The sequence below is a fragment of the Anguilla rostrata genome, chromosome 5, assembly GCF_018555375.3.
Source record: "Anguilla rostrata isolate EN2019 chromosome 5, ASM1855537v3, whole genome shotgun sequence".
NCBI lineage: Eukaryota > Metazoa > Chordata > Actinopteri > Anguilliformes > Anguillidae > Anguilla > Anguilla rostrata.
The window spans coordinates 14,354,430-14,368,637 of record NC_057937.1 but is presented as its reverse complement, the minus strand read 5'-3'; the positions used below and the strand labels follow the sequence as shown (position 1 = coordinate 14,368,637).

At 45.5% G+C, this 14,208-nt stretch overlaps 1 protein-coding gene across 1 annotated transcript in view; it reads left to right on the top strand.

Moving 5' to 3' along the window:
• The window catches only part of LOC135256047 (phospholipid-transporting ATPase IA-like), a 107,522-nt gene that overhangs the window by 48,969 nt on the left and 44,345 nt on the right, over window positions 1-14,208 (top strand). Inside the window, exons 17-24 of the mRNA XM_064337922.1 lie at window positions 782-791; window positions 3,498-3,695; window positions 5,190-5,272; window positions 8,155-8,204; window positions 8,871-8,940; window positions 9,501-9,585; window positions 10,256-10,395; window positions 11,547-11,685. Of these exons, the coding sequence (XP_064193992.1) occupies window positions 782-791; window positions 3,498-3,695; window positions 5,190-5,272; window positions 8,155-8,204; window positions 8,871-8,940; window positions 9,501-9,585; window positions 10,256-10,395; window positions 11,547-11,685 (775 nt within the window). The remainder of the gene's footprint in view (window positions 1-781; window positions 792-3,497; window positions 3,696-5,189; window positions 5,273-8,154; window positions 8,205-8,870; window positions 8,941-9,500; window positions 9,586-10,255; window positions 10,396-11,546; window positions 11,686-14,208) is intronic.

Here is a 14,208-nt window from a genome sequence, read left to right as displayed (position 1 = left end):
CCAGTGCAGATTATTACAAACGGATAAAGTCCCTAACAAAGGAAAGAATCGAGTACCACAACAGAGTACATTCACAGGACACGGGTAGCTTTCACAGGTGCACTGCGTCATCTCATGATAAACCAGGCCCCGCACCTGGAAATAAAAAAAGAATAAGAGAGCAGCAACAAGGCTGAGCGGCCGTCACAAGACCATAAGAGAGATACTGCAGTATAAACATCAGGAATGCAAAAATGTCATTAGCACAGCACATTTATTTCTTTTACTCTATAGATGCACTCAGTATTTGCACTGCTTTTGACAGTCTGTGACTGCTAAAGCACAGGTTTAATTTGGGCAGTTCTGGTCCTAATATAGAACATTAAACCAGCCAGGTGTCTAGCCCACACAGATTGAATCCTGGGTAAAAAAAAAAGCGCAGATTTGCTTCTCTCTGCCTGGAGTTTTCACTTGTTCTGGAACCAGAATAATTTAAGGCTGACGTGTCTGACCTTCCTGGAACTCATTACTTTGAACCTAAAAGCTGCTGCAGAGATTGGCATCGCCCTGGCGTTGTGGAGGTGGTAACAGGCCACATTGATAAGCCGGTCATCGCTAGCGCTGCCTGTCAAAGGGTGACATTTTTAATGGCATGGTGTCTTGCTTGTGGGTTGGGCTGTCAGAGCATACCTTGACTGTTAACTTCCTTTTCAACACCTTCAATATGTGGCTGTACTTTCCAACAGGCACGATACATAAAATTGAGGTCTAATTTCTCTTTAAACCAGTGTTCCTCAAAAAGGTTGTTGGAGGTTCTGGTTTGTTTGAGGTTCCTCTAATCCAGCAATGTTTTGCTTATATAGATGGTGTCCAGGTCAACAGGTTAGTTTAATGCTAATTGCGTTTTTGGTGAAGGAGATGCTCTGCTTCACACCGTGTTACGCCTCAGTAAATGAGAGAGCAAGTCTGGCATGTGGCCTTGTGGCCGGATCCTGTGTTACAAATAAGGCTCCATTATTTGCACATAAAAAATTCATAATTGTTCAAAACCCTAGCAGCATCCCACTAGCCTCTGCCTCTCAAAAGCTGGCTAGTTTGGGTCATTAGCACTAACATTGCCGGAGGCTATGTGTGTGAGCCATGTTGATCGTTAGCACATGGCTTGCTTAAATGGGGTGAAAATAATAAACAGCCCTGCTGTAGCATCCAAACTGGGCAGGGTCAGAGAAAGTGCCGGAATGCTGAGCACTTCTGAGCCTGACTACGAATGTCGGCACCTTCTGTTCAGACCCAAGGAAGGTGGGGATGCTGTTCCCCAATGTGTTTTCATCCGGGTCTGTTTACATCCCAAAGTTTCAGACTGCAAGGGTCAAACAGCTCTCCGTCACACAAAACACTGTGGGGGATTCTCTGCTACGATTTTGGGCGTACCATTAGCTGGCCTTTTTTTTTTTTTAAAGGGAACATTCTAGAAGGCTGAATTTTAATGGCGCTCTCTTGGCCCGGACTTGGACCGCCGACCGCCTTGGCCGTGCCTCGCCTTGGGCGGCCGGCCAGCCTTTCCCTAATTAGCATTCTCGTCCGCTGCGCGAGTCCTCCCCGCCACCTGGCCCGACTGCGCGTGCGTGACCTTCTGGGGAAACTGTTGATTTCGTTTGGCCTCTCGCTTCCACTTACCGAACGAAGGCTCCGGTTTGACCAGCTGCGGGAGGCGGGCGCAGTGTAACGCACGCGGGGCTCTGATGGACGCAGGTCCTGGCGTGCAGCGCCGCTACAACAATGTTAATGGCTTGGAATTCTGCCACACGTTCTTGCAAATAAGATAACAGTCCAAGGACATGTAGGCTCCAGGTCTCATTTGCAAAAGTCAATCTCAGTGTGACTACCCTGGTTAAATAAAGGTCAAATAAATAAAATGAAAATTTTAATAATTCCAACCCGCCCCTCCAACCTGTGTGTGTCTGAGAAATCATTTCTCTTTCTTTTCAGACAGGAATAATCACCCGTCTGGCTGAAAATGATAAAACATCGACAGATTTTATGCTACCCGGTCTGTTCTTTTCTTTTTTTGAGAGGATTTTGCTTTTCTTGCAAAGAGAAGCTTAGAGAACTTCCCTCTTTCTTGTTTTAGGACTTCTCCACAGGACCACCGTTCACGCTCCATAGGGAGCCCTAAAACGGTGCCTGACAAGCTGGTGAAATTGGGCCTCAGGCCTCCACTTGTACCCAGATTTCACCTCCTCCTTAAACATGCGATTTTACTGCTGCAGTGGAGTTATTCATGGAATTTGTTCAGGAGTTTTTTTCCAGTCTAATCTTTTCAGTTTGTGGAATGATCGTTAGGGCCTGTTGTACTAGCGAAAACCATCAGAGGTAATGCTCTGTGGCCATAATGCGGAAATGTGCTGTATGGGGGCGAGGACACTTGGGGGGGGGGGGTTGGGAGTGGCGGTCAAGAATACGGCATGGTGTTCAAAACCACTGTCGCCGTTCCACACTGCCCGTGCGTCTTTGATGACCGCCGTCCGTCGCCCACGGATCCGTTATAATTTCAGACAAAACGATATCCGCAAAGACAGACTTGCATGCCTGGGCAAGTAAGGTACAAGTGCTGTGTCCCGTCGCACTTGGGAACCTACCCGAGGGGGTAACGAAAGCACACGACAACCAATAAGACGGCTGCAAGCTGTGAATGTGTGTTGTTTTAAAGCAACTGATTTTCTCTCTCTTCTCCCTGTATTTCATATATCGAAGCGGCCATGCTGTTATTGTACTCCTCACTCCTCCAATGCATTCTCAGTGCTCCCTGCACTAGATTCTGATACCAATGTGCCCTAGCATTTACCCGCAGTTTTTCTATTCCTGATGCTGCAAACTCTTATCAGAGGGGTGTCTTCTTCCAGACAGGCTTGATGTTTTAATATGTGATTTTCTCCAGTGCCAATCAATAGGAGATTGGACACCTTATTACTGCCTACATCTCTCTGCCAATAAAATTACTCACTCCTGTCCTCAGCAAGCGTGCTGTGCTTGAGTCCATTCGAGGTCCAGAAAAGCAATTTCATCACGCTCGATCCGATTTCGTTGGGGATCCGTTTTTGCAAAAGCGATTTGATACAAAAAAGGGGGATCCAGAGTATTTGATAATTTAGCTGTTACTGTTTTGTGAAATGAGCACTTTGTTTCTGAAATGCATTGTCTCCATAACCAATGTTGTTATTTCAAATTTTATACATGCTAACAGTTTTTGGGGATGATGGGAGAGCCAGTGATGTCCTGCTTGGCTAGCTGCTAGTTTCGCCACAATTCACCTAATTATCTGTTCACACCAAAGTGCTTCACCTGTATTCACCAGCAGGTGTAAAGCCTTATGAGTGTTAATGCAGTGCTTGTTAACCCTTTGAAGAGTAAAAAAATAAATAAAATGTTTTTCAAAATTCTTAGTCAGTGTTCTACAACTCCATTGCTTTCCGTTACCAGTAGTGGTTGGTACCTCGACATCACAGTGTTCAGTTAAGGACATTCTAATCACATATTTGTGATCTTACACCTCAGAGAGCTAATGTGCTTTTCTGTCCGGGGGATGACTCTTGGGTGTTTCTGTCCCCAGCCCACTGCGCCCGTGATCCTGGAGTTCATGACCATGATGGCCGTGTGTCACACCGCCGTCCCGGAGAGGACCGACGACAAGATCGTCTATCAGGCGGCGTCTCCAGGTCCGCCTCGCCTCGCCGTCCACTCTGCCCCCCCCACGAGCTTGTTTCTGCACGAGCACTACTCGTACAAAATAAAGACGACTGGATATGCAAAGCAAACCCCACAAACCAATTATTAACTTCCCTTGTTGCAGTCATATTCAAGGAAATTGCTGTCATTCCCCCTGGCACTTCCTGGTAATGAGTGCAAAAGTCATATAAAGTCTTCATTTGCCATGAAACTTACAAGCAATTAAGAATGATCAGCGTTTTGTTTCAGATGTGATGAATTTTGGAATTAATTTTAATTCAGGAAATGGTTATTGTCCCTAATGAGCAGTTCTTCGCAGCCTGGTTATGAAATGACATGGAAGTATAAAACATAAATGTTCAATAATACATTAAAAAAAGCATTAAAAGTGTGAGAGCACAACCACATACTGCACATAGTTCTCTCAATGATCTCAAAGAGCAACCTGATTAAAAAGATGATTAAAAAGAATCGCAGTACAATATAGAATTACAGCGCACATTAAAACAATAGTTTTGTTTCATTCCCTCATTCTTCCGGGACTCCTAGGTTATGGTTTGAACTTTATTGCTCGGCTACTGTTTGACAGTTGCTAGGCAAATGAGTAACGGACACATTAAAGCTCCTGTTGCATGCCTGCTGTGAATTAACTTTGCCCTGTTTGAAGTGGAAGCAGAGTGACTTTGTCGTTCAACCAAAGTTCCTCTGGGATTGCCCGTCCTCATCCACAGCCTGTGCTTCGGTTCTTAAAAAGTCTGAGTTTTATCTCAGCTTTTCCCTTAAGCTACATGCTGGGACAGACAAAGCCTTTTGTCTATTAAAAGTTCTACGTGTAACCGCAGTGGAGATGGCCTAATTCTCCTGCACCTATAGATGTTAAAAAGACCCCTCCCTAGTAAAAAGCAACTTTTTCCAACACGTCATCTTAATGAGAAATAAAAGGGAAAGTTATTATTCGATTTGATCAAACTCACACTCTGAATTTCCCTATATATTCCCTGCTCCCAGTCTCACCTGGGTGTGTGTGTGGAGCCTCCGCAGCCTATAATTAACAGCAGTTAATTCCCTGTTGATGAGTTTGACTGGGAGTAGAGAGTTGATGAAGTGTGCTTAGGGAAGGTCATTACGTTTTAATTAGTAAGCTTTCTGAGGTTCATTTGAATTACAGTGACTGTGTTTTACACCATTGTTTTTTTTTTTCTCTGGTTGGTCTTAAGTTTTGGACTGCATAAGGTTGTAAAGCGAAGCAGGACTTATTATTTGGATAATATGGACCCATATTATATGAATATATGAGTAAATGACAAAGCAGATTTAACGTTATAGCTTGGTAGCAGTACCACTACCTTGACTTCAACATTAGCACTGACAAAAACCTCTTTTATCGAAGAAGTGGTTGACAAATCAGGAGCAGTGACCAAATATGGCTTTATGTTAGCATTGGGCTGAGTTTACCCATCATTCCCCTTCCTGTTTTCCGCCAGACGAGGGGGCGTTGGTGAGAGCGGCGCAGAACCTGGGCTTCGTGTTCTCGGGGAGGACCCCGGACTCTGTCATCATCAAATCCGTGAGTGCATTGTGGGTCCGAGTGCGTTTCGTCATCCCCCGATCGCGTGGGCACTCCACCTGGGGCTCCTGCGGTCCCAGGCGTATCACTGCCTGTGTTCTGAAATCAGGGGTCAGCGTCTGGAACACCAGGATCGTTCGGGCGTAACTTGATTGCACTCGATTTCAACATGCCTCGCGAATGCTTTGCGTTGCAAAACGAAAACCGGGTTTCAAAAGAGAGCACGCCATTTGCATGCGAAATTGCAGCCCTCTTGCAGAGGAAAATAAGGAATATGGAAAGCGGAAAGCAATGCTTGAGTTAGGAAACGGGCGCATAGCCCCTCCAAGCTCTGACCTACTGCACGCTCAATTTAATTAAGTGACAAAAGGCTGCCTTGATTATTTAGCTTGCCTCTTTGTTCCTGGTAATTGGCTGACCTGATGATGCCGGTGATGGAGAGACGGGTCAGATTAATGTTCTCATTTTAATGAACAACGCTCGGCCGCCCCGATTCTCAGAACGCATTTCGGGAGCCCGTGGGCCAGTGAGACCCGTCGCTGCTCTCGGCTGCAATTTCGGAGCGGTCGAGACGGTCCTCGTGGCGTGATTTGTACCCTGTTGGTGAGGCGTATGCTGGAGGTTTGGGACGCCTCATCGGTGAGGTGGCTGTGAATGGTCTAATAGGAAAAGCACAGCGTATACGCACCAGCTTCCTCCACAGTTTGGTCATTAAAACCAACGAATGCTCTGGAAAGGGAAAGTAGCTTAGATTGCCTTGTAAAAGAAAAGGCAGGATTGGAAAGTCCATTGAAGCAAATGGTATAGAATCTGTTCGCCCGTCACAGATGAGCTCGACCAATGGAAACTGTTAGCTGGGTTAAGAAGTGGAGTGCCACGGCCTGCGTCCTTTGCTGGTCTGTATAAAGGCCGTAAAAACCCATAATGCCTCAGTGATGTCCTCTAGCCCACAGTAACATGGTTCCAATGCCTCAGATGGATGGGTTGGACTAACCTGGCACGGCCACTCAGAACAAAGTTGAATTGCTTAATCGAACTAATTCTTGGTTTTCATTTTGAAATACCCGAGTGTTTCTAATAAATTGATGGCTCGTGTTCAAAGATAACACTGACTGGTCTGTATTCCATCAGAATGTGTCCTAACTTTGCCTTAAAAATAAACACAGGTATCACAATCTTTTTTCATTTCATTTTTCTTCAGTCATTCTTGCATTTAATTTCTAGTCAGTGTTAAGTAAATATTGATTGAATCCCAACCTCTGCCTATTTTGTCTCTGCAATGAGTCCTTTACATTTTAAAGGCCGTTACTTAGAGTTTGCTTACTGCACAATCATGGATGCATGTTTAGGGATGCACCATGTACGGTATTCAACATCCCTTATACACTGATGTGCTGTGTTGCCTTCATTGTAATGTAAGCACTGTGCAATATGTAATTTCCCCTCTGCAAATGGCACAGTTAAATTTTACACCATGAGATCTTTATGGACTCTTAATTAATGCCACAAAATGCCAATTAAATCTAATCTTGTACGCATTATTTATGACGGTGAAATCTTTGCTGTAGTAATCAAGCATCCCACGACGGCATTATGATTTATGAACAGTATCTGCGGGAGAATCGCCAGGGAGCGCGACGTAGGTGAAATATTACCGAGGTCACACCTTTGGGGACCGCGGGGGATCTGCTTTAAGACGGCGCTTTGTCAATGTAACGGAAATCACTGCAGGCCCCATTAGAAATCACTAAACTGGCTGTTTCGGAGATAACGGTTCAGCTCGAGACTATTGCATCCATTAAAAGCAGTCAGGAAACGGCACCCCTTGGGACACATTGCCCTCATGCTGTTTTCTTCTTAACGGCTTAATTGAAGATTTTGAATGGGGCGACCTCAACCGACCTGGTGCTTCAGGTTTTAATCAGGATAGGGACTGAGGCATATCTTCGGTCCTGGAGGATCATAATTGCCTATTCTGAGATTAAAAACCAAGGTAATGCCTCAGGCCTGAAGGCATAAATACGCTATAAATAATGCTATTTGTCCCATAAAATCCCAGCTTCTGCGCTACCGAAACGAATGGGATGCGGTCATGATGGCAGCCGATTCGTAATAATCCACACCCATAGGTGTTGACACTATAAAAAGTTCAAGGGATGATATTTAATGTAGAGCTAACCTTCAGAGTTGTGAATGTTAGCGAAGTCATTATTCAGGAAAAAAATGTGATTGAATTGACAAGAGTGACTTTAGTTACTACACTGCCACCTAGTGGTGCAATCATGCATGCGTGCGTGTGTGCATGCGTGTGAAGATTCATTTCATTTCACAGCATTCCAGATACACAGTTTCCAAGTTATTAAATGAAGTTCTTGCTAAAGCATGAGAGTCAAATGCTTCTTCTGTTCCTGCTGATCTGAAACTAATTGAAATGCAATGTAAAAAACAAAGCCTTTTTAATATAATACTAAAACATTTATTTGGAACCGAGTTCAAATTATCCACAAGCTTTTTATTTAAAAAAGTCATTGAGATTTGTTGGATATGGCTGTGTTTCACACCGGTATAATCTGCAAGCCGTGTTCCTTGGCTGTGACCAATGTGTGTGAGGGGTCGCCTGAGGTGAACACATTTTAACGCGCACCCTTGAGGGACGTGCAGGATTGGCGGGCATTTAGACACGCCAAGATCATGCATCTCTTCCATAACACCCTTAATTAAAACGTTCCCCCCCACCCAAAATCTGGAAGGATGTTGTAATGGCTCTCTTTCACGGCTCTCCCGCCGGAAGGGAGCTTTACTGAGCGCCTCTGTACTAATTGAAAAGCTCTGTCGGGTCATTACTCTTTACGGCATTTCTGCTTTCCTTCTCCTTCCTTCAGCTGGGCGAGGAGGAGAAATACGAGCTGCTGAACGTGCTGGAGTTCACCAGGTAGCCGCCGCGTTTCCTTCGCCCGCCGTTCTCTCTGTCCGTCCTGTCTGTTTGTTGTATCCTGTAGCCCAACGTCATTGTTGTAACTGGTAACCAGTAAGAAACCAGTGAGGAAAGCAGACTGTGTGGAAATGAGTTTAACTGATGTTCTCAGTTCTCTGGGCCTGGTTATCTGTGAGAAAGTAATAGCCCCACCCATTTCATGTCAGGTTTGGTGAAAAAGTATTTGAATTAGTGCTCCCTCATTAAAGGAGGATGTTAACGAAAGACACAACCCTCCTCTGGTCCTGTTTTGTTTTACAGTTGTTTTTTCTTTTACATAAAACATTTTTTTTTAATGATTGCTGGTCCACAGCTGCTAGTTGCCTGCTACTTGTTAGATTTATTTGTAATCAGTAAAATTTAGTTTTTTTGGACTTTGCCGAAGTAATAGTTCTGAAAGCCAATTTTCTGCTGCTCAATTTGAGCCACCTCTCACAGTCCTGTTCTGCTGGCTTGAATGAATGGAGGGTGTTATTAAGTGTTCTTGCTCGCCATGTGTGTATTTCACGTGCAATTCCTTGCTTACTGTGTGATTATCATAATTACAGTACGTACTGATATTTGGCTTGTCATTGCAATATGTTACTTATTTACGTGATCTGCCCCTTCTTTTGTTTCCCATAGCAACCGGAAGAGGATGTCGGTTATCGTGCGCACTCCTTCGGGGCGGATCCGGCTGTATTGCAAAGGAGCTGTGAGTCCACCTTCTCATTTCAGGCAGATTGTTAGATGGCTAAAGCCAGAGGGGTCCTCATGGACGTCTACACAGGAAACATGTATTCTGCATTTGTACTAGTCTGTGTAAAGGGTCCCCATTTCTATTTAAATAGCTGTAGTTCCTCTGTTGGAAATTGAAGTTAAACAGTGCCTGGGGCGGACCCCTATGCATACACTATCTTTGGTCAGTCCTAGCAGGAGTTTTATAGTTTTATTCTAATCTCCAAGGTGCTAATTACTGTCTGTTGCAACAGGTGTCGCTATCCTCATGAGAAAGAAGCTATGCTGTTGAGTTTGTGGAAGCACCAGATTGTACTGATCTAGACTAGACTGATTTGTATTCAGTCTTCTTCTCTTGTTATCTTGTGAAGCTAACGTGCAGCATTCTGTATTCAGTGTGTGAGGCGTAGTGGCTCATAATCGTCTAAACATCAGACTTCACTGATGCTAAATAGCCGCAGCTGGAGGGGCCCGATCTTCTCTGTGTCAGTCTGCGGCGACCGTGACCGGTGACTGTGACCTCTGACCTCCCCGCAGGACACGGTCATTTACGACCGGCTGGCCGACAGCTCCAAGTACAAGGACATCACGCTGAAGCACCTGGAGCAGTTTGCGACGGAGGGTGAGCTGGAGCGCCGGGCGTCTCTCTCTCTCCCGACTCCTCACGGGCGCACTCAGTCCGCGAGCTCATTCGTTTCGCCAGCGCCGTCATATCAGGGACGAGCTAACCCCGCCGTAGCCGCGGCGACACCGTGTCACTGCCAGCCGATGATTCTCATCAGAAAGCAACAGATACACCCCTCCCAGCTGCTTTTCTGTTGCTATGGTTACCTAGCTTGCCGAGCCTACTGCTCTGCGCTGTTCTGCTGCCACCAAGAGGAAGGATGACAATATGCAAGTCCAAACTGATTTCCAGTTTTGTTTTTATTTTTCCCTAACCGAAAGAAATTCAGTTGCATTTTTTTTATGAAAATAAACCCTAGAGAAATTTATCCTGCCAACCACACTCCAAATCCATAAACGCTATAGTTCATAATTGTTTGACTGGACAAACAAAACCGATTACATGGGGTTCTTTCCCTTCATAGCCTAGGTGTCTTTTAATTAGCAGCATGTATGGGAGATGTGGGCTTAATTTAGGATAGTATTACAAAAACCAGCATTGCTGTAACCTACTCTGTAAGGCCGGCTAAGTTCAGCTATTCGGGAGCAGGCTGATACTCTCAGTGAACGTGTCACCTGGGAGGTCAGAGGTCACAGGTCACTCTTGGTCTTTCTCTCCTGTTCGGCAGGGCTGCGCACGCTGTGCTACGCGGTGGCCGACATCTCGCAGGCCACGTACCAGGAGTGGCTGGACGTGTACCAGCGCGCGTCCACCGCGCTCAACAACCGCGCACTGAAGCTGGAGGAGAGCTACGAGCTCATCGAGAAGGTCGGGGGTCACTGATCCGTCCCAGAATGCCAACCGCTCTTCACACAATCACAAAATCTAATCCCAGGCTACCTCAAGTAAATTAAGAGGTTTTATTAAAGAGTATTGACGTTGGCTGTTCGTGGATAGTCATTAAGACAGTAAATTCACAGAAAACTCTTCTTTGGATTCATAGTACATCGGCCTGAAAACCTAAACATTTTAAGCATTTATATTGATTTGTCTTTGGGCGAACCATTGCTTTAAATTTCCGGGGCTTGGGCTGATAGTGAGACCCTGCTGTGGAACTGATAAAAAATCAACAAAAAGAGAAACCCACAACAAAAAGGGAAACCCAATGTAGAAATTTAATTTGGATCCCTGTGAGATGTCCATCAGCTAAGCAAACAGGCTCTTCGATGATTTATTTACACACTAATCCACATGTTTACTCGGCACACAACAAGGGCAGTGTGTGCTACTTTGCGCCTGTCCCTGGCTGTGCTGGGTCACGGAGTTCAGCGTCTGGACCCACTCCCTATGCTAATCTCCAGCCCGGTTTCCCTGGCCTGGTTTAATGTCCAGCCCGGCTACTCTGGCCTGGTTTAATGTCCAGCCCGGCTACTCTGGCCTGGTTTAATGTGGGCCGTACCGCTAATGCTAGCAAACCGCAGTGATGGTGGGGCCAGCTGACCAGGGGCCCCGGTGGGGGGAACAGGTGACTGGGCTCATAAATCACTTACAGGCTGCCAGCCCAAGCACCATGCCCAGATAAATCAGTTCAGTCTACCCCCAAAAAAAACCCTCCTTCACTGGAAGGAGTGCAGATCTGCCGTTCACCACTTGGTGGGAGCATTTATCTGTTTTCTGACACCCTGCCCACACAAACTTGCATGTGTGGTCACACGCAGAAACACACACACACATACAACAACAAACACACACACACATAAAGCCCTCGCTGAATTCTTCAGTCAGTCGACCGTGTTAAATGTGAAACTACAGTATTTTTCAAAGGTTCTGATGGGAGAAAACTAGAGGCAAAATGACAGAGATGCCGTTGCCTTTCTGTGCAGTGAAAAAAGTGTTCTCTTTTCCATTTCTTCACCCCTTTCTCATGATCAGTGATAGGTGTTAAATAGAATATCTCTCGACTCTTTCTGTCCCTTTAGAACCTGCAGCTGCTGGGAGCCACAGCCATCGAGGACAGGCTCCAGGACAAAGTCCCTGAGACCATCGAGATGCTTATGAAGGCCGACATCAAGATCTGGATCCTGACCGGGGACAAACAGGAGACCGCCATCAACATCGGTAAGGCACATCCCAGGATGCCTTGCTCAAATAAACACAGAGAGACTCGCACACAGGTGAAATATATCTACGTTATGATACTGAGCACTGAAGCATCTCCTACAGAAGATTATGTCAGCTTTTTGAGCCAAAACAGGAGTATAATTAGTTCCCTTAGTTATGTGCCTTGGTCTTTAGCCTGATTTTGTTGTTCCATGCAGTTGGCAAGGGCCTTGATTCAAAGGCTGTAGCAACAGTACCTCTATTACACACGCACACACACACACACACACACACACACAAGGATGTCTTATAAGCTAAGAAAGGTCTGTCTGTGGACGTACAGTATGGAGAAACTGTTAGCAAAGCTGTCAGCGCTTATATGTTCACACAAGACGTGTATTACACAGATTCAGGGCCTTCACAAAGAGGACATGGTTTCCCGCCCTTAGATGTGACGACGTTAGCCTCAGCGCTAACGCGTCTAAAATAAATTCTATTAAGCGCAGACATGAACAGTGGATGTTTAAAGAATGAGGTCCACGGCCACCTACCGCCGCCCTGAATCGGCCCTTTGTCCAGTAATAAGGCGCAGGAGAAGTGACGCAGGTGGTGGAGAGGTAGTTTTATATCTGTGTAGAAAGGCCGAATATTTATTCAGTTTTGACCCGTTTCCAAGGGCAGCTCGGCACCCCTCTGCACCGATTGATATTCACAATTCCCACCACCCCCCACCCCCACCCCCCTGCACCTCTGAATTTCTGGAGCCAATTAAAATCCAGCCATGAAAAACAGCTCTAAGTCCACTGCAGTGTGCCATGTCGTAAAAGTATTTACCCTAGTAAAAAACTCCTTCCACATAAAACGTCAGTGTGTGAAGGCCTATACACTTACATAAAACCTTCATGTCCGCAATTTGTTTTGCCAGGAAAGCCATCTGTTGCACTTTTGGTCCTTTTACCTGAAAAAGACAGGTTCTGATTGAGAGATTGAAAGTGAGAGGCAGACTTGGACAGGGGTGATAGATAATGCTTAGGTTAAGTATATCGCACCCTCAGTGTTGCTGTGGAGACTTTATTACAACATCACAGAAATGATAGTAACACCTTATTTGACCTTGGTGTGGTCACGGCTTCTCTCAGGGTTTTTGGTGGAGGGGGTTCTGTGCGGAGTGGACTGTGCTGGGAAGGAACGGCACCATGCCCATATTTTTAATGAAAGCACACTGGTGCTGGTCTGTGTTCCTACGGTGCAGGCCTGCTAACAGGGCCCTGTGTTGGTCTTGGCTTCCCTCTTGGACGAAGCTCGCGTAAAGGCAAACGCAGCCCGCTCTGCCAAATTAAACACGGGCCCAATCGCCCACCGCCTCTGGAACAAGCCGGGCTCTCCTCATTCCCTCAAAATACCCCCCCACCACCCTTCAAACTCTGCGCATCTTCAGCGACCAACCCCCCATACCCTCTGGAAGGTCCATTTAATCCCACGTGTCACACCCCGGCATTCCCCCTGCTCACCCGGGAGCCACTAGAGTTTAGTTCCGCCCCAGAGAGGAGAAAATAAAGAAAGTATCATTTTTCCCCGGGCGAATCGGGCCGGGCTCGGTCACGGTGCGCGGAGCCCGTAAGATAAACACATTACTCAGCGCTCGGAGTCGCGAGTCGCCCAGGGGGCTGACGTATGGCCATCAGTCAAGCCCGGGGGGGGTGGGGAGAGGGGACGCTTCGTCGGTAAATATTTGTAAATTAGCCCATTATCACTTAAGAAAACAATCCGTCGTGCCCAGGGTTGCGACCCGCGGGGTGTTAAGGAGAGAGATTTACAATCTGGAGGCGAGATGCACTCAGACGAGCCAAAGAAACCCCCCGTCATCTCACACAGGCGCTCACACTCAGTTAACAGCATAGGAGTGAGGTCGTGTTATGTGAAGGTTGACCTGCTCTCTTATCCTTAGTAAAACTATCTTTCAACTGAAATCTGTTTTGCCATCATTCAGTTGTGCTATACATAATTGCTAACCACAGAAAATAGCATTGGGGAAAAAAGTAATAAATATAAAAATTATAATTATAATGACAAATTATTATAATAACAGCAACAATGGGTGTTACTCATAAAGCATTGATTGAAAACTGCACTGAAAAAATAGTTTATTGGACAGGCCTCAATTTCAATTTGTTACGCCTGTATTTTTTAGGCTTTATTTTTTTCATTTGAATAAACCTAATATTTTCAATTGAGAAAACCTAAAACATATAGGTGTAACAAATTGAAGTAAATTGTTTAGGTTTATCCAGTGAAACATTTTTCCAGTGTATAACATGAATTAATACATTAATAATATCTGAATCCGTCATTGAATAAGCAATAGGAACATCCCAAAGGAACAATTAAGCAATTAAGTTGGTAAAAAAAAGAACATAACACACATTCCATGTTGGTCCACTGATACTCTTTGTAGTTGTTAAATGACATCCAAAGGATTAAATTCCTTCCGTATTTTTTTATTCAACTGCATTCCCAGCTCAATTTCGCACCAGGAGAAAA